We start from the raw sequence: 20,126 nt of genomic DNA, 5'->3' as shown, positions 1-20,126 counted from the left end.
CACTCTCAACTCACTCAACTCCCATAGTCACTGCACTGTATGTCATCTTGGAAAGGTTTCCTCTTTGTCATGTGCCATTGATTACAGACTAAAATTATTCTTCATCTCACAGATAAGAGCACAAACCTTTGAGAATTGTATCTCATTTTCAGGGGTGTCTAGTTACAGCATAAGTGGATCCTGTTAGGCCAGAATCACCAAGCGAACTTTCCCACGCAGCTGTCTTTTCCCCACACTGTGTCGGTGCCTCTCAGCAATATTTGCTTATTGCCCGAAGAACACGGTCAGGTTCTAAATCAAGCAAAGAACCCCTTTCCAGGTTCATATTTCTCTCCTGCTTTTTAACACCCTGCTTTTTGACATGAAGCTCCAGGGTTAAGGCTGGCATGCCCTTCCTTGTGGGTAATTCCTAGGACAGAGGATTTACTATTTTATTGTCTCTAAGCTGGGTACAGGCTGTTCAATACCATGTTTATAGCAATGGCTTAGGATTTCCATTCAGAATCCAATATTCTTGCTGACATGTTCAATTGCCATGATATACTATTTTCTTCCCTTAAAAAATAACCCACAAGTGTTTCAATTATTAGCACAGTTGTGAAGATGGCACGAGGGCTGTGGCAGATGCAGTAAGGCAAAATTATAACATACTCCCCGTTTCAGAGCCAGATTTCTATTTCATGTGTATTTTCTGAAGACTTTATGTGCGGGTGGGATGGTGATCTACCTGGGTAAGGAGGCGTACTGTCTCTCCATCCCCTCAAAGCGGAGGTTGTGTGCATTCCCATCTGGACCCTTTCCAGACACCTGTGGAGAGAAAAGTAATTAGAGATGAAGATCCATTATGCACCCTGGTTACTGTCAATGCATCTCAAAATTGTAATCACTGCACAAATGCTGCTGCTGCCTGCCAAAAATTAACCACGGGAAAGCAGGCAAGAACTCAGCATCGTTATAGGAATTGATGATCGAGTCACAAACATGGCATTTAACGACAAAGTCACTTCTTTCAAAAAAAGGGTCATTGTCAAACTGACTCCCTCCTGTCACCATGCCAGGGGTAGTCTGTAGATTGTTAAGACCGCTTTTTTTTTTCTTTCAAAATAGGCTTTAGTTTGCAGAACAGCTTTAGACTGGCAGGAAAATTGAGAAGATGGTACGGAGAGTTTCCCATGTAGTCTGCACCCAGTTTCCCTATAACTAACATCTCATATTCCTATGGTATATTTCTTACAATTAATAAATCAATATTAATACAGTATTGTTCACTCAAGTTCATAGTTTATTCAGATTTTATCTAATTTTTTTTCTGTTCAGGACACCATATTACATTTAGTCGTCACGTCTCCTTAGGCTCCTCTTGGCTGTGATAAGAGTGTATACTTTCCACGAAACCTTTCTTTACTACCTGGGATCGGTGGCAATCAGCTACCTCTTCCACAGCTTCTATGAAGCCCTCTCTGATCACCTGAACCTCACTGAGCCCGCTCCCTTATAAACAGAGAAGTGACAAACTATTTTCAATCTAGTGTTGGTCTTTATTGGTTTTTGTCCCTTCCTATGTACTTCCTGTGTTCAGCTCTCTTCAGGTCTCTTCCACCAGCCTCTGAGATTCTGATGGGCACTGAGTGACTGGCGCCGGTAGGTTCTCAATAAAGTGTGTTAGTGCCATGAATCTGAAGACTTTACATAGAGTCTTTCTGTGTCTATCATACCAACTAAAGACACATATGGGACGAACATGGTATTGGAAGGTACTTGGTGACTGATCAATTCCTCACCTCTTCCCGTCAACACATGTGGTTTATGGCCACCCGTGTCCTCACTCTTGTGCTAGGGTAGCTCTCATATAATGTGCATGGAAGGGGTAAATAGAAAACCTGGCCTCTTATAATGGAGGGGAAGGGGGAGTTTGCTAATAAGCACAGGAAGTAACAGTGTCAAGGTTGTAGAGGAAATTTTTCTGGGTAGTACTCAAGCTGGAATTTATTTTCCTCCTACGAAAAGTCCCAGCTCTCTATGCAACCACCATCCCAGCTTGGGTGGTGTGTGTAGGGAGGGTTTGTCAGGGCAGGTGTTGCAAAACGAGAATATACGCACATTTAGAGTTAAGAAAGACTATTCCTGGTGTCACGTTATTACAGGAGGCCCTTAGGAGTGTGCCCTGTAAAACCTCTTTATATTTCACCAATACATAGGAGCACCAGGCATCATCTGAGAGGTTGACAGCCCAATAGCGACCTAGGTAGGATGAAGATTGCACTTACAGCTTTAGAAGTAACTACAGAGAGACAGAATTCTCTGCATTAAGATAAAGCCCTGATTTAAACTGCTAACCTTTTTAACAAAAACTAGGGGCAAGGATGGTGTCAGACAGTTAGGGGATAAATAAATGGCACAGAAAAAGAAGCGATGGATAGAAGTATTGTCCCCAGTCACTCCTATCTAAGGTTTGTTTTGTTTTTGACCTATTTTTTTATGGAGGGAGAATTAATGTAAATACCAGAAATATGTTGACAATTACTAATTGTGGTTGTTATAAAAACATCATGCTTCGTTGCCATGGATACAGAAGAATAAGGAATGAGGTGGGTCTTTTAGGAGACTGTGGGTAAAATTAAAATTAAAAAAAAAAGAAAAACATCATATTTATGTATCCTTAGGATGGCTTTAGACATTTACAACTAATTTTTTTCACGTGGCCACAAAACTCCAAGTTAAAACTTTCAGGGCCGTTATCTGAACTGGCCTGGCCTAATGATGGCAGTCAACATTCTGGGATCTCAGGAGGCAGCGCCCATGTACTGTGGTTCTGGTAAGCTGCTAGCACGCTAGATTCTGTGAAATGTAGGATGATCCTTATCCTTAAGCAGCTTTTAGTCTTGCTGGGAAAACAAGGATCAGAAATGAAATAATTAAAGAGTGAGTTAGGACAATGCATGAACCAATGTCATTCAGGATGTTACTAGCAGAAGCACAGATGAAGGTGTTTGGAAAAACTTCATGGAAGTAGAAGAGCAAAGGCCAGGTTTCAAAAGATGGATGGCATGCTTATACATCAAAAATTATTCTGTTCTTGAAAACAGTATGGAGGTTTCTCAAAAAAACTAAAAATAGGGTTACCATATGATCCAGCAATCTCACTCCTGGGCATACATCTGGAAGAGATGAAAGCTCTAATTCAAAAAGATACAGGCACCACAGTGTTCACTGCAGCACTATTTACAATAGCCAAGACATGGAAGCAACCTAACAGATGAGTGGATAAAGAAGATGTGGGGTGTGTGTGTGTGTGTGTGTGTGTGTGTGTGTACACACACACACACACACACACACACACACATATATGGTGGAATATTACTCAGCCATAGAAAAGAATGAAATATTGCCATTTGCAGCAACATGGAAAGACCTAGAGATTATCATACTAAGTGAAGTAATTCAGACAGAGCAAGACAAATATCATATGGTATTGCTTATATGTGGAATCTAAAAAAATGATACAAATGAACTTATTTACGAAACAGAAACAGACCCACAGACATAGAAAACAAGTTTATGGTTACCAAAGGGGAAGGAGGGGAGGGATAAATTGGGAGTATGAGAGTAAAATTGATAAACAACAAGGATTTGCTGTAGAGCACAGATTCAATATCTTGTAAAAAGAGAACACAGATATACACATATATATGTATAACCGAATCATTATGCTGTACACCTGAAACTAACACAATATTGTAAATCAACTATACTTCAATTAAAAAATTATTCCATTCTTCACCAATTGTATATGTATTTGTGTGTTTCCCTATTAATACTGCAGCAACTTTAATACAATCATTCAGTTAGTAATTACTGAACACCTTCTGTATTCTAATGCCACATTAGGTACCACTTTCAAAACAATGAACAGCAGCTTGATTTCTTCATTGCTTTAAATATAAAAGAGACAGGCCTGCAAACAATTACAGTACAATGAGATCACCGCTGGAGTGTCAGTCTGAAGGAGGTAGTGGGAGTCTGAAGGAACAGATACCAGAGTCCACCTGGGAGAGCTGAAGACAGCTTCATGGGGGTGTTGAAGCTTCATTTAAACTTGAATATGAATGAGGAGGAGTTTGTTAGGAGGAGGAGGGGGTAGGAGTAGCAGGAGAAGGCATTCTCAGTAGACAGAACCAAAGTGAAACAACATGGAGGCATAAAAGGAGCACTGTGTTCCCAGGGAATGTCAACATTTTGGTAAAAGAAGAAACAGAGGCTCTAAGGAAAAGGATATTAGGAACAGTAGCAACAATATCACTGGTGCTACTATTATGATTACAACAATATTATTGCCACTAGTACAATTTTTTTAAATAGATTTTATTTTTTAGAGAAGTTTTAGGTTTGTAGCAAAATTGAGAGGAACGTACAGAGAGTTCCCATATATATCACGGATCATGCTTTTGGTGTCACAGCTAAAAAGTCATCACCAAATTTAAGGTCATTTGGATTTTTTCCAATGTTATCTTCTAGGAGTTTTACAGTTTTGCATCTTACATTAGGTCTGTGATAATTTTTGTGAAGACTATAAGGTCTGTGTTTAGATTCTTTTTTTCTTTCTTCTTCTTCTTTTTTTTTTTTGCATGTGGATGTTCAGTTGTTCTAGCACCATTTGTTGAAAAGACTATTTTTGCTCTATTATATTGCTTTTGCAACTTTGTCAAAGATCCGTTGAGACTGTGTTTCTGTGGGTCTATTTCTGGGCTCTCTATTCTCTTCCACGGATCTATTTGTAGATTTTTTCACCAATACCATACTGTCTTGATTACTGTAGCTGTATAGTAAGTCTTGAAGTTGGGTAGTGTCTGTCCTCCAACTTCGTTCTTCTCATTCAACATTGTGTTGGCTATTCTGGGACTTTTGCCTCTCCACATAAACTTTAGAATCAGTTTGTAACTTGCTGGGATTTTGACTGGGAGTACGTTGAATATATAGATCAAGCTGGGAAGAACTGACATATAGACAATATTGAGTCTACCCAAGAACATAGACTATCCAACACGGACTCTCCTTCCATTTTTTAGTACTTCTTTGATTACTACAATTTAACACTTATTTGGCCCTTATTGAGTGCCAAGCACAAGGCTAAATGTTTTATTTGCATTAGCCCATTCATTCCTCCCAAATATCCCCAATGGTTGCCCAATTTTGCACATGAGAAAACTGAGCAGTTGCCTAAGGTCATACAGCTAGGACACGGCATATCTGAGATAATGTTCAGGTCTATCTGATCCCAGAGTCCAAGCTCTGGAGAAACTGCCATAGACTGGATCTTGGAGGAGCTCATGCCAAGGAACTTGATTTTACCATTAGTTGATGGTGAACCCACTGAGAAGTGATATTCCATAAGTGATAGCTCATATTGAACAGTTAGAGAGATTATTCTTGCCATAGTATGGAGGTTCCCGTGACAGTCTAAGTCAGAGATGATAAAGGCCTAAACAAGGGGCTATTCAAAAGGATGGAGACAAGGGAGCATCATAAAGATGTTAAGAGGGTAAATTTAATACAACTGACTGAGAATTAATGGGAAGGATGTGTCTGGAATCATGCCTAAGTTTCTGAACTTAGCAACTAGGTGAATCTGATAACTGTTGCCGAGATGGGACTAAAAGAACAGATTTAGGGGGTAGGGGTAGGGGTTGGAGGAGGGAACACTTAGATATATTAAGCTTGAGTTGGGACATCTGATGGAAATGCCTGAGAGATAATTGAGTATAAAAGTTTGCAATGCCGAAGAAAAATCTGGACTAGAGGTGTAGAATTGAGGAACATTCAGCCTATAGTTGGTGCCTGAAACCTTGGAAAAGAATTAGACTGCCCAGGAAGAATCTACAGTGACAGAGTAGAAGAAAAGACATGTGATGAAAGGAGAGAATGCCAATAATAATCTTAGAAATACCATAATTTAAGGGGCAGGCAAAAAAAAAAAAAGTTGAACCCAGGAGGGATTCTGAGTAAAAGTTGTTGGTCAAGAAGAGAGCAAGGAGAGAACATTCACAGGAATTAAGGGAAAAGAATTCCACAAAAGAGGGAGTGGTTCACAGTGTCAAAAGCAGCCAAGAGCTTCAGTAAGACAAGATCTGTGGCTCATATGGTGTGTTGGAGAGCTTTACTCGATCCTCCCTCCTTGTCGAGGGTCACTCTGAACCATAGAGCCTGGAAAGCCGAAAACTACCTTTCCCAGAATTCCCTTGTAGTCAATGTTCTGGGTGTGATTTAAGGTGGGCCATGTCATTTGAGAAATGGAGTTGAGGCAGTGGCTATGCTTCCACTGTTGATTCTGGCAAGAACGTCCAAAGGTGTGCTTGGTTTTCCCATGGCAGTGTTAGCAGATGTGCCATTGCTAGTTTCTGGGGGTGGAGTATAGCTTTCATAGCTAGCTTTGGAGCTGGTGGCACTAAAGGTGAATTCCTGTTTGTGGCACCTTCCTAATTATGGTGGCTTCTGATATAGGCATTATTGTGTGGCTTGTGGAGCCAAAACCTTCCTCAAAGAAATGGCAGAAGCTCCCTGAGTAGCCTAGTTCTATTGTGTGGTTTGGGAAGTCATTCCTGAAAGCTTATCTAAGAATTTGTTTCCTAGCCTTCCTTATGATTCTGTAAGCCTGTTAACATGGTGTAATAAATTTGTTCCTGCTTAAGCTAGCTAGAGTGTGTATTGTTCTCTGCAACTGAACATTGACTGATAGAAAGTCTGTAAAAGGCTATGTGGGAATTGGCAATGAGATGTTGCTTGGTGCTCTATTGAAAGCCAGACTCTATGGTGTTGAAAATCTTTACAGTTTTCTAATAGATAAACACCCACTGGTTGCACTGTCTTATGCTATCATGCTCAGAAAATGAGATTAATACTTTCAAGTAAATAAACATTTGTTAGTGACTCTAAATATTAGAGTCGTATGCTAAGTACTCTAAGACACAGAGATGAGAAAAGTCATTTCCTGCTCAGGGACACACGGTTGGTCAAGGGAGATGAGAGCAATACATTTGCGTTCCATTATTTAAAAAACAGATTTACCTATTTTTTTCTCCCTAAGTCACCCAAAGATGACCTCTGTTAACATTTACAAATATATACATATTTTAATGGTATACAGAAATTTTTCCCAACTATTTACTACTGGTGTTTTCCTGTGCTAGTAGATATGTTTCCACAAACGTGAATTTTAATAGCTATATAAGATTTATGGATAAATCATAACTTATCTCATCTCCTCCTGTAATTTGATCACTTTTACTATCCCAATCAGAAATGGTGGCAATACAGATTATTGTGTTGGGGACAAAGATTCTTACAAATAGCTGTGAACTGAAAGTAGGAAACTGCAGCTAGAGGGTTGCCAAAGAGAAACTAATTATAAGTTTTAGTCGGGTCCTTAGGAAGTCAAGCCACTTTTGGAGGGAGTGAGGGGAGAGAGAACTGGCAGAGGCATTTATAAGCTCATTTCTCATTTTGCTCTGTGCTCAACAAGACTCAGAAATGCGTCTCCTTGAAGAACTCCATATTAGGTAATGTCTCGCATCACAAAAACATAAGGTCAGCGGCTTTGATCCAATTAATTTTTTTTAAAGAAGCCCTTTATCTCACTTGGTATCATGCAGGTTTTTTTTTTTTAATGTAATGACCTAAATATACATCTGATAGGAATAATCTTGACTTAAGCCATAACAGAAACATAGTCTTTTCCACAACAATGTAATGTTAGAACTTATGCTTGGATTTTGGGCATATTTATCTCTCTGCTGCTCAGGAAGTGAAACTTCAGAGAGCTCATTCAAAACAACGTGAAAAGCTCATACCTTGGTATGCCTTGCACATGGCGGTCTTCTTTGTTTGGATTATGACAGCTTATGACAGCCTATCAGGAGGGCTTGGTGTTTGGGGGCGGGGGGCGAGCGGGGGGGATGTTGAATTAAGATGCTTTTAGTCCATGGGAGTTCTCCCAATTTCATTCACTCAGTGCCTGCTGCTGGCTGGGGTGTTAAGAGCCTTGTTAAAATAAAGCTATTAGTCTTTTCTCTACAAAAGCAAGGAGCTTGCCACTTACATTCAGTGTTCCTTAAATTAGTGTGTATTTGTAGCCTGGCATTGCAAGAATCAGCAGTTTCATAAAGCAATATACTAAAGAGGCCATTTAACACCCCTGTTTCCCCCATTTGCAGATTAATGGAAGAGGGGAAGATTTAATGCCCTTTCAAACGTTTCTAAACAATTCATTAAAAATAAAAGGATAAATCAAATATCTGATGATAAAAAGTGGAAACAATTCAAAATTAACATGTTTTCCTATTCCTACAGGTCAGGACACATTTTTGCCAATGTTGTAATTTATGTCCCATAAGTCAATTTTCCTGAGGAAATTTAAAAGCTGCTGTGATGGAAAGGCTGTGCAAAGGTGCAATACAGCTTTTTCACCTACACATAACATCCTCACTTACAAATATGTCTTACTCAGACCCATTACCCAAGAATGAGTTTCACGCTGCCAGACACATCATAAGATTAAAATGCAAAGTATAAAAATGTAGATGCCATTTTAGGAAATACGCCTTTCATTTCAAGTTGGTAACATGACAGATATTTTTGAGCAGTTTCCAGAAGCTTTCTTTTAATTACATTGCTTTTACCTAGCTATAGGTTTGGCTGGAAGGTTTTTAAAGGAATCAACTCAATAAAAACATCTAAAAAGTTATAAACTTGGCTTTGAGAATCTTCTACTATTCAGACACTCTGCTAAAATGCTACATGTTTGGAGGAAGGGCAACTGACAATATTCCATCTAAACAAAAAGAAACTAATTAAAATAAGCTGCTTAATTATTTCCCTTTTGCAATGTGAAGTATATTATTCCTGAGATATGTATTTACAAATATGCTATCTAGAGAAGCAAAAGTACACACACTCGTTCAAACCATTATTTCTGAAGTGTTTATTTTCTCTAATTTAATTTCAGTAATTTTGTCAAATAACTGGGTATTCAGCTTATAGACTTGCTTAGAACATCTGCTAGTTTAGAAAATACAGCAAATAAAAATATTTTTAAAATAACTCTTGGATAAGCCTTTTAACCATTTTGTGCCTATATTTTCCTCCCTTGTAAAATGTTGGAGTTAAAACATAAATCCTTAAAGTCCCTTCTAACCTACACACATATATAAAAGTTATCTTGTATATAGTTTCCACATTATGTTAACCAATTACACCTTATTAATATAGTAACTATATGTACGCACAGTTATTTTAAAGCTGAATGACAAAGATAGCAAAGCAATCTGCAACATTATAAAGTTATAACACATTTATTGGGATTTAAGCATTAAATCTCATGCTAGCACCATCCAAGTTCTAGCCATATACATATACATATGTATACATATACATATGTACACATATACATATGTACACATATAGATATGTACACATTGGGCAACAGCCTGAATGATCTCTTTTCTGATTATCTTTGGAGAAAATAAAATCAGACATCTCCTGCCCAGCTCTGTTTGTGTCTGGGCCTAAGATACAGTTACCATAGAAACTATGATTGTGGATACAATTTACAAACTTGGCTTCATCTATCAGATGCACTTTGTGTGTTAGTGTATGTATGTGTGTGCGTGTGTACATGTGTGCATATGTGTCTTGCCAATAAGCTTGAAGAGCAAACTCTGGCTCTACATCTTTAATTAAAGAGCCAGACACCACTCCTCATTTCCTTTTCCCATCTGTCTACCTACAAAAAGAGATCTTGTAACACTGACTGACATATAACACTGACTGACATCTTACTTGGCAGAAGACAAAGGTCTGATGAAAAGATGAAAAAAAAGGTATTAGGAAAAGCATTCCCCAAGAAATCTGTCTGTTCACACCTGTCCTGTATTTTCCAGGAACAGAATAAAAGAACTTAGGTGGAGTTTTGGTTAGTTACAGTAATCACTAGGTTCTAATACCCAGTACTTATTGAATTTGGTTTCCAATTGTTTCTTGGATATAACATGTGAGTTATTTACTCCTCTGCTGTTTTAGTTTATTGTACTCTGTGACAACCTTCTTTACACATCCTAAAAGAAACAAAGTTGACCTTCAAAATATGACTAAATCTGAAAATGATAATAGTTTGTTCACATTATTCCTTATGAGTTCATACTATCTCTTCTAACGATTAAGTCTTATAAAGGATATTCATTGACTAAAGCTCTCTAGCATATTTAAAATATACTTGCATTTATAAAGACTAAACAATGTAAATACATGCAAAATGTTAAGCTCTTCAGAATTTTTTTAATAGTTTAGTCAGTGGGCAAGTTCAAATCACTCCCATTATAATTACTAGAAAGAAAAGATTCTCTGGAACACTCTACAATCAGTATCATGCGTTAAAATCAATGTGACCATTTCCATTTCTGCCTCATTTTACACGTGGGGAAACTAGAGTTCAGAGGATGTTAAAGCAACTTGCCCAAAGGGTCATACGGTGGCAAAGACAAGATCCAAACTGAGATCTGCCTGACCCCAAAGTAGTGCTTGTCTCACTCTTAATGCTGCCTCATATGTTAGAAGTGATCATTATAGTTACTGTTGCTCTGTTTCTTAAACAAAGAACTGAGGCATCAGACCTGAAAGTTCAAATAAACCTATGTTGGCAGTGAGATGGAACACGTGAAATTATGACTGTCTGTGAGCACTCTGAATGTGCTTATGGTCATCATAGCCATACAGCTGAACCCCAATTGCCTAGTGATATTTATTTAAAATAGCTGGAGGGGGCTTCCCTGGTGGCGCAGTGGTTGAGAGTCCACCTGCCGATGCAGGGGATGTGGGTTCGTGCCCCGGTCCGGGAGGATCCCACATGCCGCGGAGCGGCTGGGCTCGTGAGCCATGGCTGCTGAGCCTGCACGTCCGGAGCCTGTGCTCCGCAACGGGAGAGGCCACAACAGTGAGAGGCCCACATACCGCAAAAAAAAAAAAAAAAAAAAAGCTGGAGGCATTAATATACGTATACATGTTAATTTTTTGTTATAGCAAAAATAATTTTAATAAAAATAACTTAATAAAAGGTTATTTTTGTTAAAAATATCCTGCTGTATTACAGGTTTTTTTTTCAGTACTCATGAATGGTGTCAGTCTATTCATTTGGTTTACACAAGACATCGGATTGCAAGCTTCATTAGAATTGAGACAATGCCTCTTTTTGAGCCATTACATTCTCAAGGCCTGGCATATCACCTTGTTCATTAATATTTATTGAGTCAAAGAAACAGAAGTCTCAAACATCTACTCAGTAGCAGTTAACACAAAAAAATTAATGTTTCCCTAATGGCTACCTAGTTTTTTGAACCAGACCTGTGAAATAATAGGATACATACTATCAAAATGTTTTTAAGGAAGTTTTATGACATCTGTCCTTTGGTTAAGTCTTATTAAGACTGCACCTTTCAAGCTCTTTTGTTAATTAATTAATTTATTTTTGGCTGTGTTGGGTCTTCATTGCTGCACGCGGGCTTTCTCTAGTTGCGGTGAGCAGGGGGCTACTCTTTGTTGCGGTGCGCGGGCTTCTCATTGCGGTGGCTTTTCTTTGTTGCGGAGCACGGGCTTCAGTAATTGTGGCATACGGGCTCAGTAGTTGTGGCTCGTGGGCTCTAGAGCGCAGGCTCAGTAGTTGTGGCACACGGGCTTAGTTGCTCAGCAGCATGTGGGATCTTCCAGGACCAGGGCTCAAACCTGTGTCCCCTGCATCGGCAGGCGGATTCTTAACCACTGCGCCACCAGAGAAGTCCCAAGCTCTTTTGTTTATTTAGTCCTGATTTATTTTCATTTCTTTAAAAACAAAACAAAAAACAACCTAGAAACATTCTTATAGTTGAGATTTAAACTTGAATCTGGAGTATAAATCAAAACCATTAGGAACCTTAAGTATGTAATTGCTTAGAAAAGATTCTAATAGCTCAAAAATAATACTAGTACACTAGTAGGGGAAGCTTATCTGATAGAATAAATTACTGGGCACACTGGGAATAATCACTGTTGATCTAAACATGTACCTCAACGTGCAGCTTCACAAAGTTACCAGACCCACGCTACCATTAATGCTGGAATCAGACACACAATAGCCCTACATTTATATTAACAAAATTATTTTGCAACCGACGGCTATACCAGCAGAATTCAGTTCTAGGAAGATGAATGAAGACGAGAGGAGGAGAAAGGAAGAACTAAACAGATGACTTTCTGAAAAATTGATGTTCTTGTGTCGAAACCTAATTTGAACAACGAAACCAAACACACACACCCTGTCAATGGTTTTCTATTAACTAGTGAATAAAGGCTCTCAGTAACTGACAGCCATCTGATTTTCCAGCTTTATGTTGTTCCTGTCGTATATGCTCAACGATCTGATTGCACTGGGCATTTTACGGATCCCAAGAATGCACTTTTGTGCTGATGGCAAGGTGTCTACTTCTGTAGTTTTGGTAGCTCTTCCAGCGGTCAAGTTAGCGCCTTAAACATGGCAAGGGCTCAGTAAATGCTAATTGAGTGAATGAATGAAGGAACAAATGTTGCTCTGATTGGTTGTATTCACTGCTGTGAAGGGACAAGAAGAGGTGAAAGTAGCAGTGGGAAAGAAAAACAGATTTTGTAGAGGGTGGTGAGAACATTAAAACAGGGATAAACAGAGAAGAAAGCCTTGAAAAAGGAGTGTAGACAGGGGAAAAGGAAAAAAAAAAACAACCCTGAGAAACAGAGAAAAGTTGCAAAAAAGGAAAGGGAACTATGGAATGAAAATAAGCTAGGTTATTGCAAACTATTCTCATTCTCAGCATACAGGTAATTCCTGTCCTAAGCTTCCATTAATCAAACTCTTGGACCAATCAGAATAGTCCATTCCCCTACCAGGCTGAGTAACAGGACTTTGTTCTTCTGATTAGATGTATAGCATCTTACTTTCAAACTCTTTAAAATGTGGTCATTTTAAGTCAACATTTAAAGTTGGATTTGATATAATCATTTAATTGGGCATTGATTCATCTACACAGAACTCATTACTGAATTCTTCAATTTCATCAACATAATTTCTTTCCAAATTATCTTTTATCTAGATGCGAGAAGTCCAAATGCTGTGAACACTTTGCCAAAATAAAAAGCTTTTGGATTTCTAATGCTGGCTGGACACAAACCCATGGAAGAGAGCTGAAGAATAACGCATGCTTGCCAACTGCCAGATACAACTGCTTTTCCCATAATTAATATCATTCTTGCTGTTCAAGTACCATTTCCATCCTCTAATAATTTCCATTAATAGAGGAAGTTTCTGCAGTAATCTGTGCATGCTGAAAAACCACTGTGGCTTCCATACACATTTTAACCTAAATAATGACAATGAGTGTAAAGGGGATGATTAGAGATATTACTGTAACCCAGGGCTGCATTCACTTGGTCATCGTTTTCAATCTCCAAAAACTGTCCAAAGGGCTTAGACCTCGGTGCTTAGAAATCAGGTCCGGTGCTCTGATTTCAATAGCACCAGACCATATGAATTTATACCAAGACGAGAAAGCGTATAAAATGAGTGTATTGGACTATTCATCTACCAAAAAATTAATGCGGAAAGAGAGTATTTTTAAAAAGATGCAAATATAAGCTCAGGTCCTGTAAACTATGATAGTTGTATCACATTTGAAGCTGAAGCTTCCAGTCAGAGGAAGTGATAGACCAGCTGCAAACCATACCCCAAACCTGCCAGTTCACACTGCTTTTTAGTATGCTGCTGCAAGATCAAGAACTCAGCTTAGGATATAAAATGGTGCAAACATACAGAGAGCAACAACAATAAAAATCAGCTCAAGTTTCTCGTAGGAGCCAAGAGATGAACGTAGCATGATGGTACCACAGTAGTCCCATACCAGGGAGGAGGCACCGAGTGGTTAAAGAGGTCCTGGGGTCCTTTCCTGGGCTTCGCTGTATGCTGAATACTGACACTACAATGAGCAAAGTTCTGATACAGGAAGACCAGTACCAAGATTGTTTTCCCCTCTGTTTCTAAGCTGCTTTGGAAATAGCCGAAGTCTACATCCTTTGCCTAAGATGGCTTTAGAAACACTCCACCTGAGCCCCGTCTAACCTTCCTCTGCCTTCTCTGTGAAGTCCACCCAGCAGAGATCTGACAGCGCCACTTGAGCCGGAAGCACTCACTCTGCGTGATGACCTGGGGGGGGGGGGTGGGAGGGGCTCAGGTTTGGAGACTGTGTTCAGTGACCTGATTAAAGCTTGAGAACCAGGTACCAAAGTTGCTGAGGGAATAGTACAGAAACAATACTTGTGTGGGGGCTTTGATAGCCATTGTTAAAATAAAAAACAGCTGGTCATTAACTGTGACAGCTGTGCTTCCACCGGGTAAAAAGTCTTGGGGGACAGGGCGATCAGCAAGGGCTGGCTTCGGGGCCTGGGTGCTGATGGGCACCTGACCCTGGGCTTGGAGGGGCTGTGCACACATCTACCCTCGAGGCCGACCCTTCAGGGGCCGATAGTAATTTTCAAAATATCTGTCCTGTTTGTAAATGTGCTTGCTGTCTACTTCCTACATACATTTAGAATGACTATCAACAGATACGATATCAATAAAGGACTTTACAACGATCAGAGGATGTTCTCATACAGCATCGGACTCATCCATGCCACTGCGCTGACCAAGAGAAAGGCAGGTGTTACGCATTCCTTGTAAGACTATTTGCTCAAAGAGGGAGGCACAACAGTAAGACAATCCTAAAAAGCACCATCATTCCTACAGCGCGCCGCGTCCCTCCATTCTCACCAGAAACTGACTTGCAAAAAGAGTTTCTAACTGGACACTGAGAGGCCATGGTCCCTATAGCCCGCACAGCTTGTGGCGTGGTGGTCAGGAGCAGCTACTCCAGAACAGACCGGCTGGGCTTGAATTCCATTATCTGCTGCGTGACCTTGAGCAAGCTAACTTCTGAGCCTCAGTTTTCTCACCTGTAAAACAGGGCTAATAATAGTACCCACCTCAGGGCTTCCCTGGTGGCGCAGTGGTTGAGGGTCCGCCTGCCGATGCAGGGGACACGGGTTCATGCCCCGGTCCGGGAGGATCCCACATGCCGCGGAGCAGCTGGGCCCGTGAGCCATGGCCGCTGCGCCTGCGCGTCCGGAGCCTGTGCTCCGCAACGGGAGAGGCCACAGCTGTGAGAGGCCCGCGTACCGAAAAAAAAAAAAAAAAAAAATAGTACCCTCCTCAGATGGTTACTGTAAGGACTAAATGGTAGGAGGCATGTAAACCACATAATACATGTCTTACATACAGAGTATACTTATATGTTCAATAAATCATAGTTGCTCTTATTGTTGCTGTAGTTACAGTGAACCTGACCTTTCTTTTGGTAAGAAAAATACCTGGAGAGAATCTCTTTCCTGCTCTGTAGGGGTCATTTCCGTGATCCTCTGACTTGCCCTGGCTAAACTAATGGAAGCTTCTTCAGTACTACTGGTCCAAAAACAGTTCTGGGAAAGAGAGTAAGAGAGTGAGTAGAGAGAAAAAGAAAAGAGAGAGAGAGAGAGAGAGAGATAGGGCGCATGCAAGAGAATGCTCTTACTTTCTCTTCTCAAAAAGCCTCTTTTCTGCATTTTTATATATATATATATATATATATATATATATATATATATATATATATAGGATGAGTGGCTGGAATGATTCGTATTTAAAAGGATGATATATGCATGTATGTGTGTGTGTGCATATTTACATGTGTGAATATGTATATATATTTATACACACATACATATAATCATCTTACTACTCTACACAGAAACTGCTCAATGACTAGGATAAAGTTTAAATTCCTGAATGTGGCATCCAAGCCTTTCATAGTCTACTGTTATCAGTATCATCATCATGTTTGCAGCCCCATTTCCGGCCACTTCATCCTTACATACCCCACATGTGCCCTTCTCCGCCATTGGTCCTTCCCTGACCCCCATGCACGCTCACACTTCCACACCCTGCCTCAGCTTTTCCCTTTGCCCTTTTCTCCCACTACCAAGTCCTCTGGGAAGCTCTTAACAGAGCTAGTCATTTCCCATTTTCTAAGAGTCTAGATTATATCTTTTAAAATAACTATCTAGATTATTATTTTATAATGATCTTGTACAATGATCTTTGTTAACACTTGTCCTGCACATACTTCATGCTCAGTAAAGGCTGGATGATGAAAAGAATGAACCAGTTAAATGAAACAAGTAATCTTGAAGGTGAGATGTAACACAGGCAGGCAGAGAAATATGTAATCCTAGACTACCCACAGAAAACAGACTTGGATTAACCTAGCTGGCCTACCTCAAGAGGCTGTTAACAAGTGAGTACCACGCTCCAATTCATGAGGGAACATTAATTCCACTGCACGAAGTGAAGCCAAGAAGCAGTATTCATTATGGTTTAGGAATTTCACAGTACAGATGTGAAGTGTGCATTTTATTACAACATTACTGAACTGTTTGGGATCACACAAAAATACCGACCCCTTGTGTGTGCACTCCTACAGACTGGATGGGGAGAGGACGACAGCTGGGTCCTTTCCCAGGGCAGAAGAGGCTCTGTGCATGGGTAGTGAGTCCACCCCTACCTGCTGACCTCAGCCATTCTGTTAGAGGTCCTACCACAGTCTATTGTTGGTTTTCCAAAATGAATGCAATCCCAGATTTAGCTCCACTTTGTGGTGGAAGGCCCCATCATTGTGTTTTCAAGTCTGAAAGCATCTCTGGCTTCTGTGTTCAGAGACAGGCCAGTCCAGGTACAGTTTCTCCCGAAAAGTAAAGATCCAGAGTCTGTAGGGAAGCATCATGTAGCAAGAGGTTGGCAGACAGGGAAAAGATAGAGAAAAAGAAAAAGGAAACCAACACTGGACATGATTCTCTCTAAGCAAAGAAACAAAATCCTAACTTAATGGCAGCTAAACAAATGAAAAGCTGGTTGAGTGCTATTTAGATGACTTCCCATATTTAAGAAGAAAAATGTTTATCTACTTAAAGGTGTATTCCTTGTGCCCCAGTACAGTATAAATGTTGAACAGAAATCAGCATCCATGTATTATCTACAACTGCTTTTTACTATTTTAGTGGGCCCAGATGGAGAATTGTAAGGTGAATTTATAAACTTCAGCCTAATATACCTAACATCCCTAAGATGTAGGCAAAAGGATATACTCATCAATGTAATGAAACTAAGAAAAGTGAAAACTTAGGATGAATATTATGAGGAACTTCCAATGGTGTAATCCATTAGGAGGAGGGATAATTTGCCAGGGGGAGTTGATTTGTGTGTTAGAAAATGTATAATGCCCATTCATAATGTATTTGTGACAGACGTAATGCCAGGTCCACCTATAAATCAGATTTACCTTCTGTGCAAAGCCCCAGGGTCCTTCCTACCGAAGGCTTTCCTCGTGGGCACTGACCTGAGAAGATTTAAAATCCAAAGGGCCCAATTACTAAAAATCTTCCACCATGTAATTGGGCTTTGGTATGGAAAACAACACCACTATTAATCCAAGTCATTTGGAAGAAAGCAGAGAGAACTTCATCTCCTGATTCTGTCAACTGGTCCAGCGCAGTCTAGGGGATGGGTCTCTCTGAGCGTCTTCCCCAAGGGCCACGAGAAAATTTTACTTTGCAGACAGCAAAACTCCATAAATCATACTAGCTATCCACACGTGAGTCACTGACCATATGAAGAACACTGAATTTAAACTTAGGACGTTCACAGGGGAAACATCATTTTCAATTCGAGGGTCATCAGCCAGGAGCAACTCATCCAAAGAAAGAATGGGTAGAATCTTCAATCCTTAGGAACAGAGATCAAACACCATAATTCAAAGAGCATCAAAACTCAAGTGGGTGGGACAAGGAAAATGCAACGCTTTGGAAAGAACAGGCATGGAGCCCCTGTCACTCCATTCCTGGGAACAGAGGAGCATGTGGTCCAAAAGTTAATGACTCATTTTCAAGAAATCAAAATTCAATTCTGCACACTACATTTTCAATGACCCAGGACTCAGTTAACAGCCACCAGACACTCGCTCTACCTTGCAACTCCCACTCAATGAGAATTCAAATACAGAGTAAATGGCTTTAAAAGTCCCCAATTGCCTGATATTAATAAAAACCAAACTGCAAGAAACTACAAAAAGAAAAAGCGTCTATTAAAAGTTTTTAGGTCCACACCAGTTTTCTTTTTTTTTTAAAAAAATAAAAACTTTATTGGAGTATAATTGCTTTACTTTGTTGTATTAGTTTCTGCTGTATAACAAAGTGAATCAGCTATATGTATTCATATATCCCCATATCACATCTCTCTTGCATCTCCCTCTCACCCTCTCTATCAAACCCCCCTAGGTGGTCACAAAGCACCGAGCATATCTCCCTGTGCTATGTGGCTACTTCCCACTAGCTATCTATTTTACATTTGGTAGTGTATATATGTCCATGCCACTCTCTCACTTAGTCCCAGCTTACCCGTCCCCTTCCCCCGGTCCTCAAGTCCATTCTCTACTTCTCCGTCTTTATTCCTGTCCCGCCCCTAGGTTTTTCAGAACCATTTTTTAAAAAATTCCACATACATGTGTTAGCATACGGTATTTCTTTTTCTCTCTCTGACTTACTTCACTCTGTATGACAGACTCTAGGTCCATCTACCTCACTACAAATAACTCAATTTCGTTTCTTTTTATGGCTGAGTAATATTCCATTGTATATATGTGCCACATGTTCTTTATCCATTGATCCGATGATGGGCACTTAGGTTGTTTCCATCTCTGGGCTATTGTAAATAGAGCTGCAATGAACATTTTGGTACATGACTCTTTTTGAATTTTGGTTTTCTCAGGGTATATGCCCAGTAGTGGGATTGCTGGGTCATATGGTAGTTCTATTTGTAGTTTTTTAAGGAACCTCCATACTGTTCTCCACAGTGGCTGAACCAATTCACATTCCCACCAGCAGTGCAAGAGTGTTCCCTTTTCTCCACACCCTCTCCAGCATTTATTGTTTCTAGATTTTTTGATGATGGTCATTCTGACTGGTGTGAGATGGTATCTCATTGTAGTTTTGATTTGCATTTCTCTAATGATTAATGATGTTGAGCATCCTTTCATGTGTTTGTTGGCAGTCTGTATATCTTCTTTGGAGAAATGTCTATTTAGGTCTTCTGCCCATTTTTGGATTGGGTTGTTTGTTTTTTTGTTATTGAGCTGCATGAGCTGCTTGTAAATTTTGGAGATTAATCCTCTGTCAGTTGCTTCATTTGCAAATATTTTCTCCCATTCTGAGGGTTGTCTTTTGGTCTTGTTTATGGTTTCCTTTGCTGTGCAAAAGCTTTGAGGTTTCATTAGGTCCCATTTGTTTATTTTTGTTTTTATTTCCATTTCTCTAGGAGGGGGGTCAGAAAGGATCTTGCTGTGATTTATGTCATAGAGTGCTCTGCCTATGTTTTCCTCTAAGAGTTTGATAGTTTCTGGCCTTACATTTAGGTCTTTAATCCATTTTGAGCTTATTTTTGTGTATGGTGTTAGGGAGTGATCTAATCTCATACTTTTACATGTACCTGTCCAGTTTTCCCAGCACCACTTATTGAAGAGGCTGTCCTTTCTCCACTGTACATTCCTGCCACCTTTATCAAAGATAAGGTGTCCATATGTGCGTGGGTTTATCTCTGGGCTTTCTATCCTGTTCCATTGATCTTTCTGTTTTTGTGCCAGTACCACACTGTCTTGATTACTGTAGCTTTGTAGTATAGTCTGAAGTCAGGGAGCCTGATTCCTCCAGCTCCGTTTTTCGTTCTCAAGATTGCTTTGGCTATTCGGGGTCTTTTGTGTTTCCATACAAATTGTGAATTTTTTTGTTCTAGTTCTGTGAAAAATACCAGTGGTAGACTCATAGGAATTGCATTGAATCTGTAGATTGCTTTGGGTAGTAGATTCATTTTCACAATGTTGATTCTTCCAATCCAAGAACATGGTATATCTCTCCATCTGTTTGTATCATCTTTAATTTCTTTCATCAGTGTCTTATAATTT

At 39.8% G+C, this 20,126-nt stretch overlaps 1 protein-coding gene across 2 annotated transcripts in view; it reads right to left on the bottom strand.

Annotated features, from left to right (window-relative positions):
- Positions 1-20,126, bottom strand: part of PARD3B (par-3 family cell polarity regulator beta) — a 1,038,680-nt gene that overhangs the window by 75,091 nt on the left and 943,463 nt on the right. For both annotated transcript variants that reach the window (XM_079924321.1, XM_079924322.1), the window contains one exon: positions 728-807. In XM_079924321.1, the coding sequence (XP_079780447.1) occupies positions 728-807 (80 nt within the window). The remainder of the gene's footprint in view (positions 1-727; positions 808-20,126) is intronic.

The sequence above is a fragment of the Stenella coeruleoalba genome (assembly GCF_951394435.1).
Source record: "Stenella coeruleoalba genome assembly, chromosome: 6".
NCBI classification, from domain to species: Eukaryota; Metazoa; Chordata; class Mammalia; order Artiodactyla; family Delphinidae; genus Stenella; species Stenella coeruleoalba.
The sequence above is the reverse complement of the archived record's forward strand: the minus strand, read 5'-3'. Positions and strand labels throughout refer to the sequence as shown.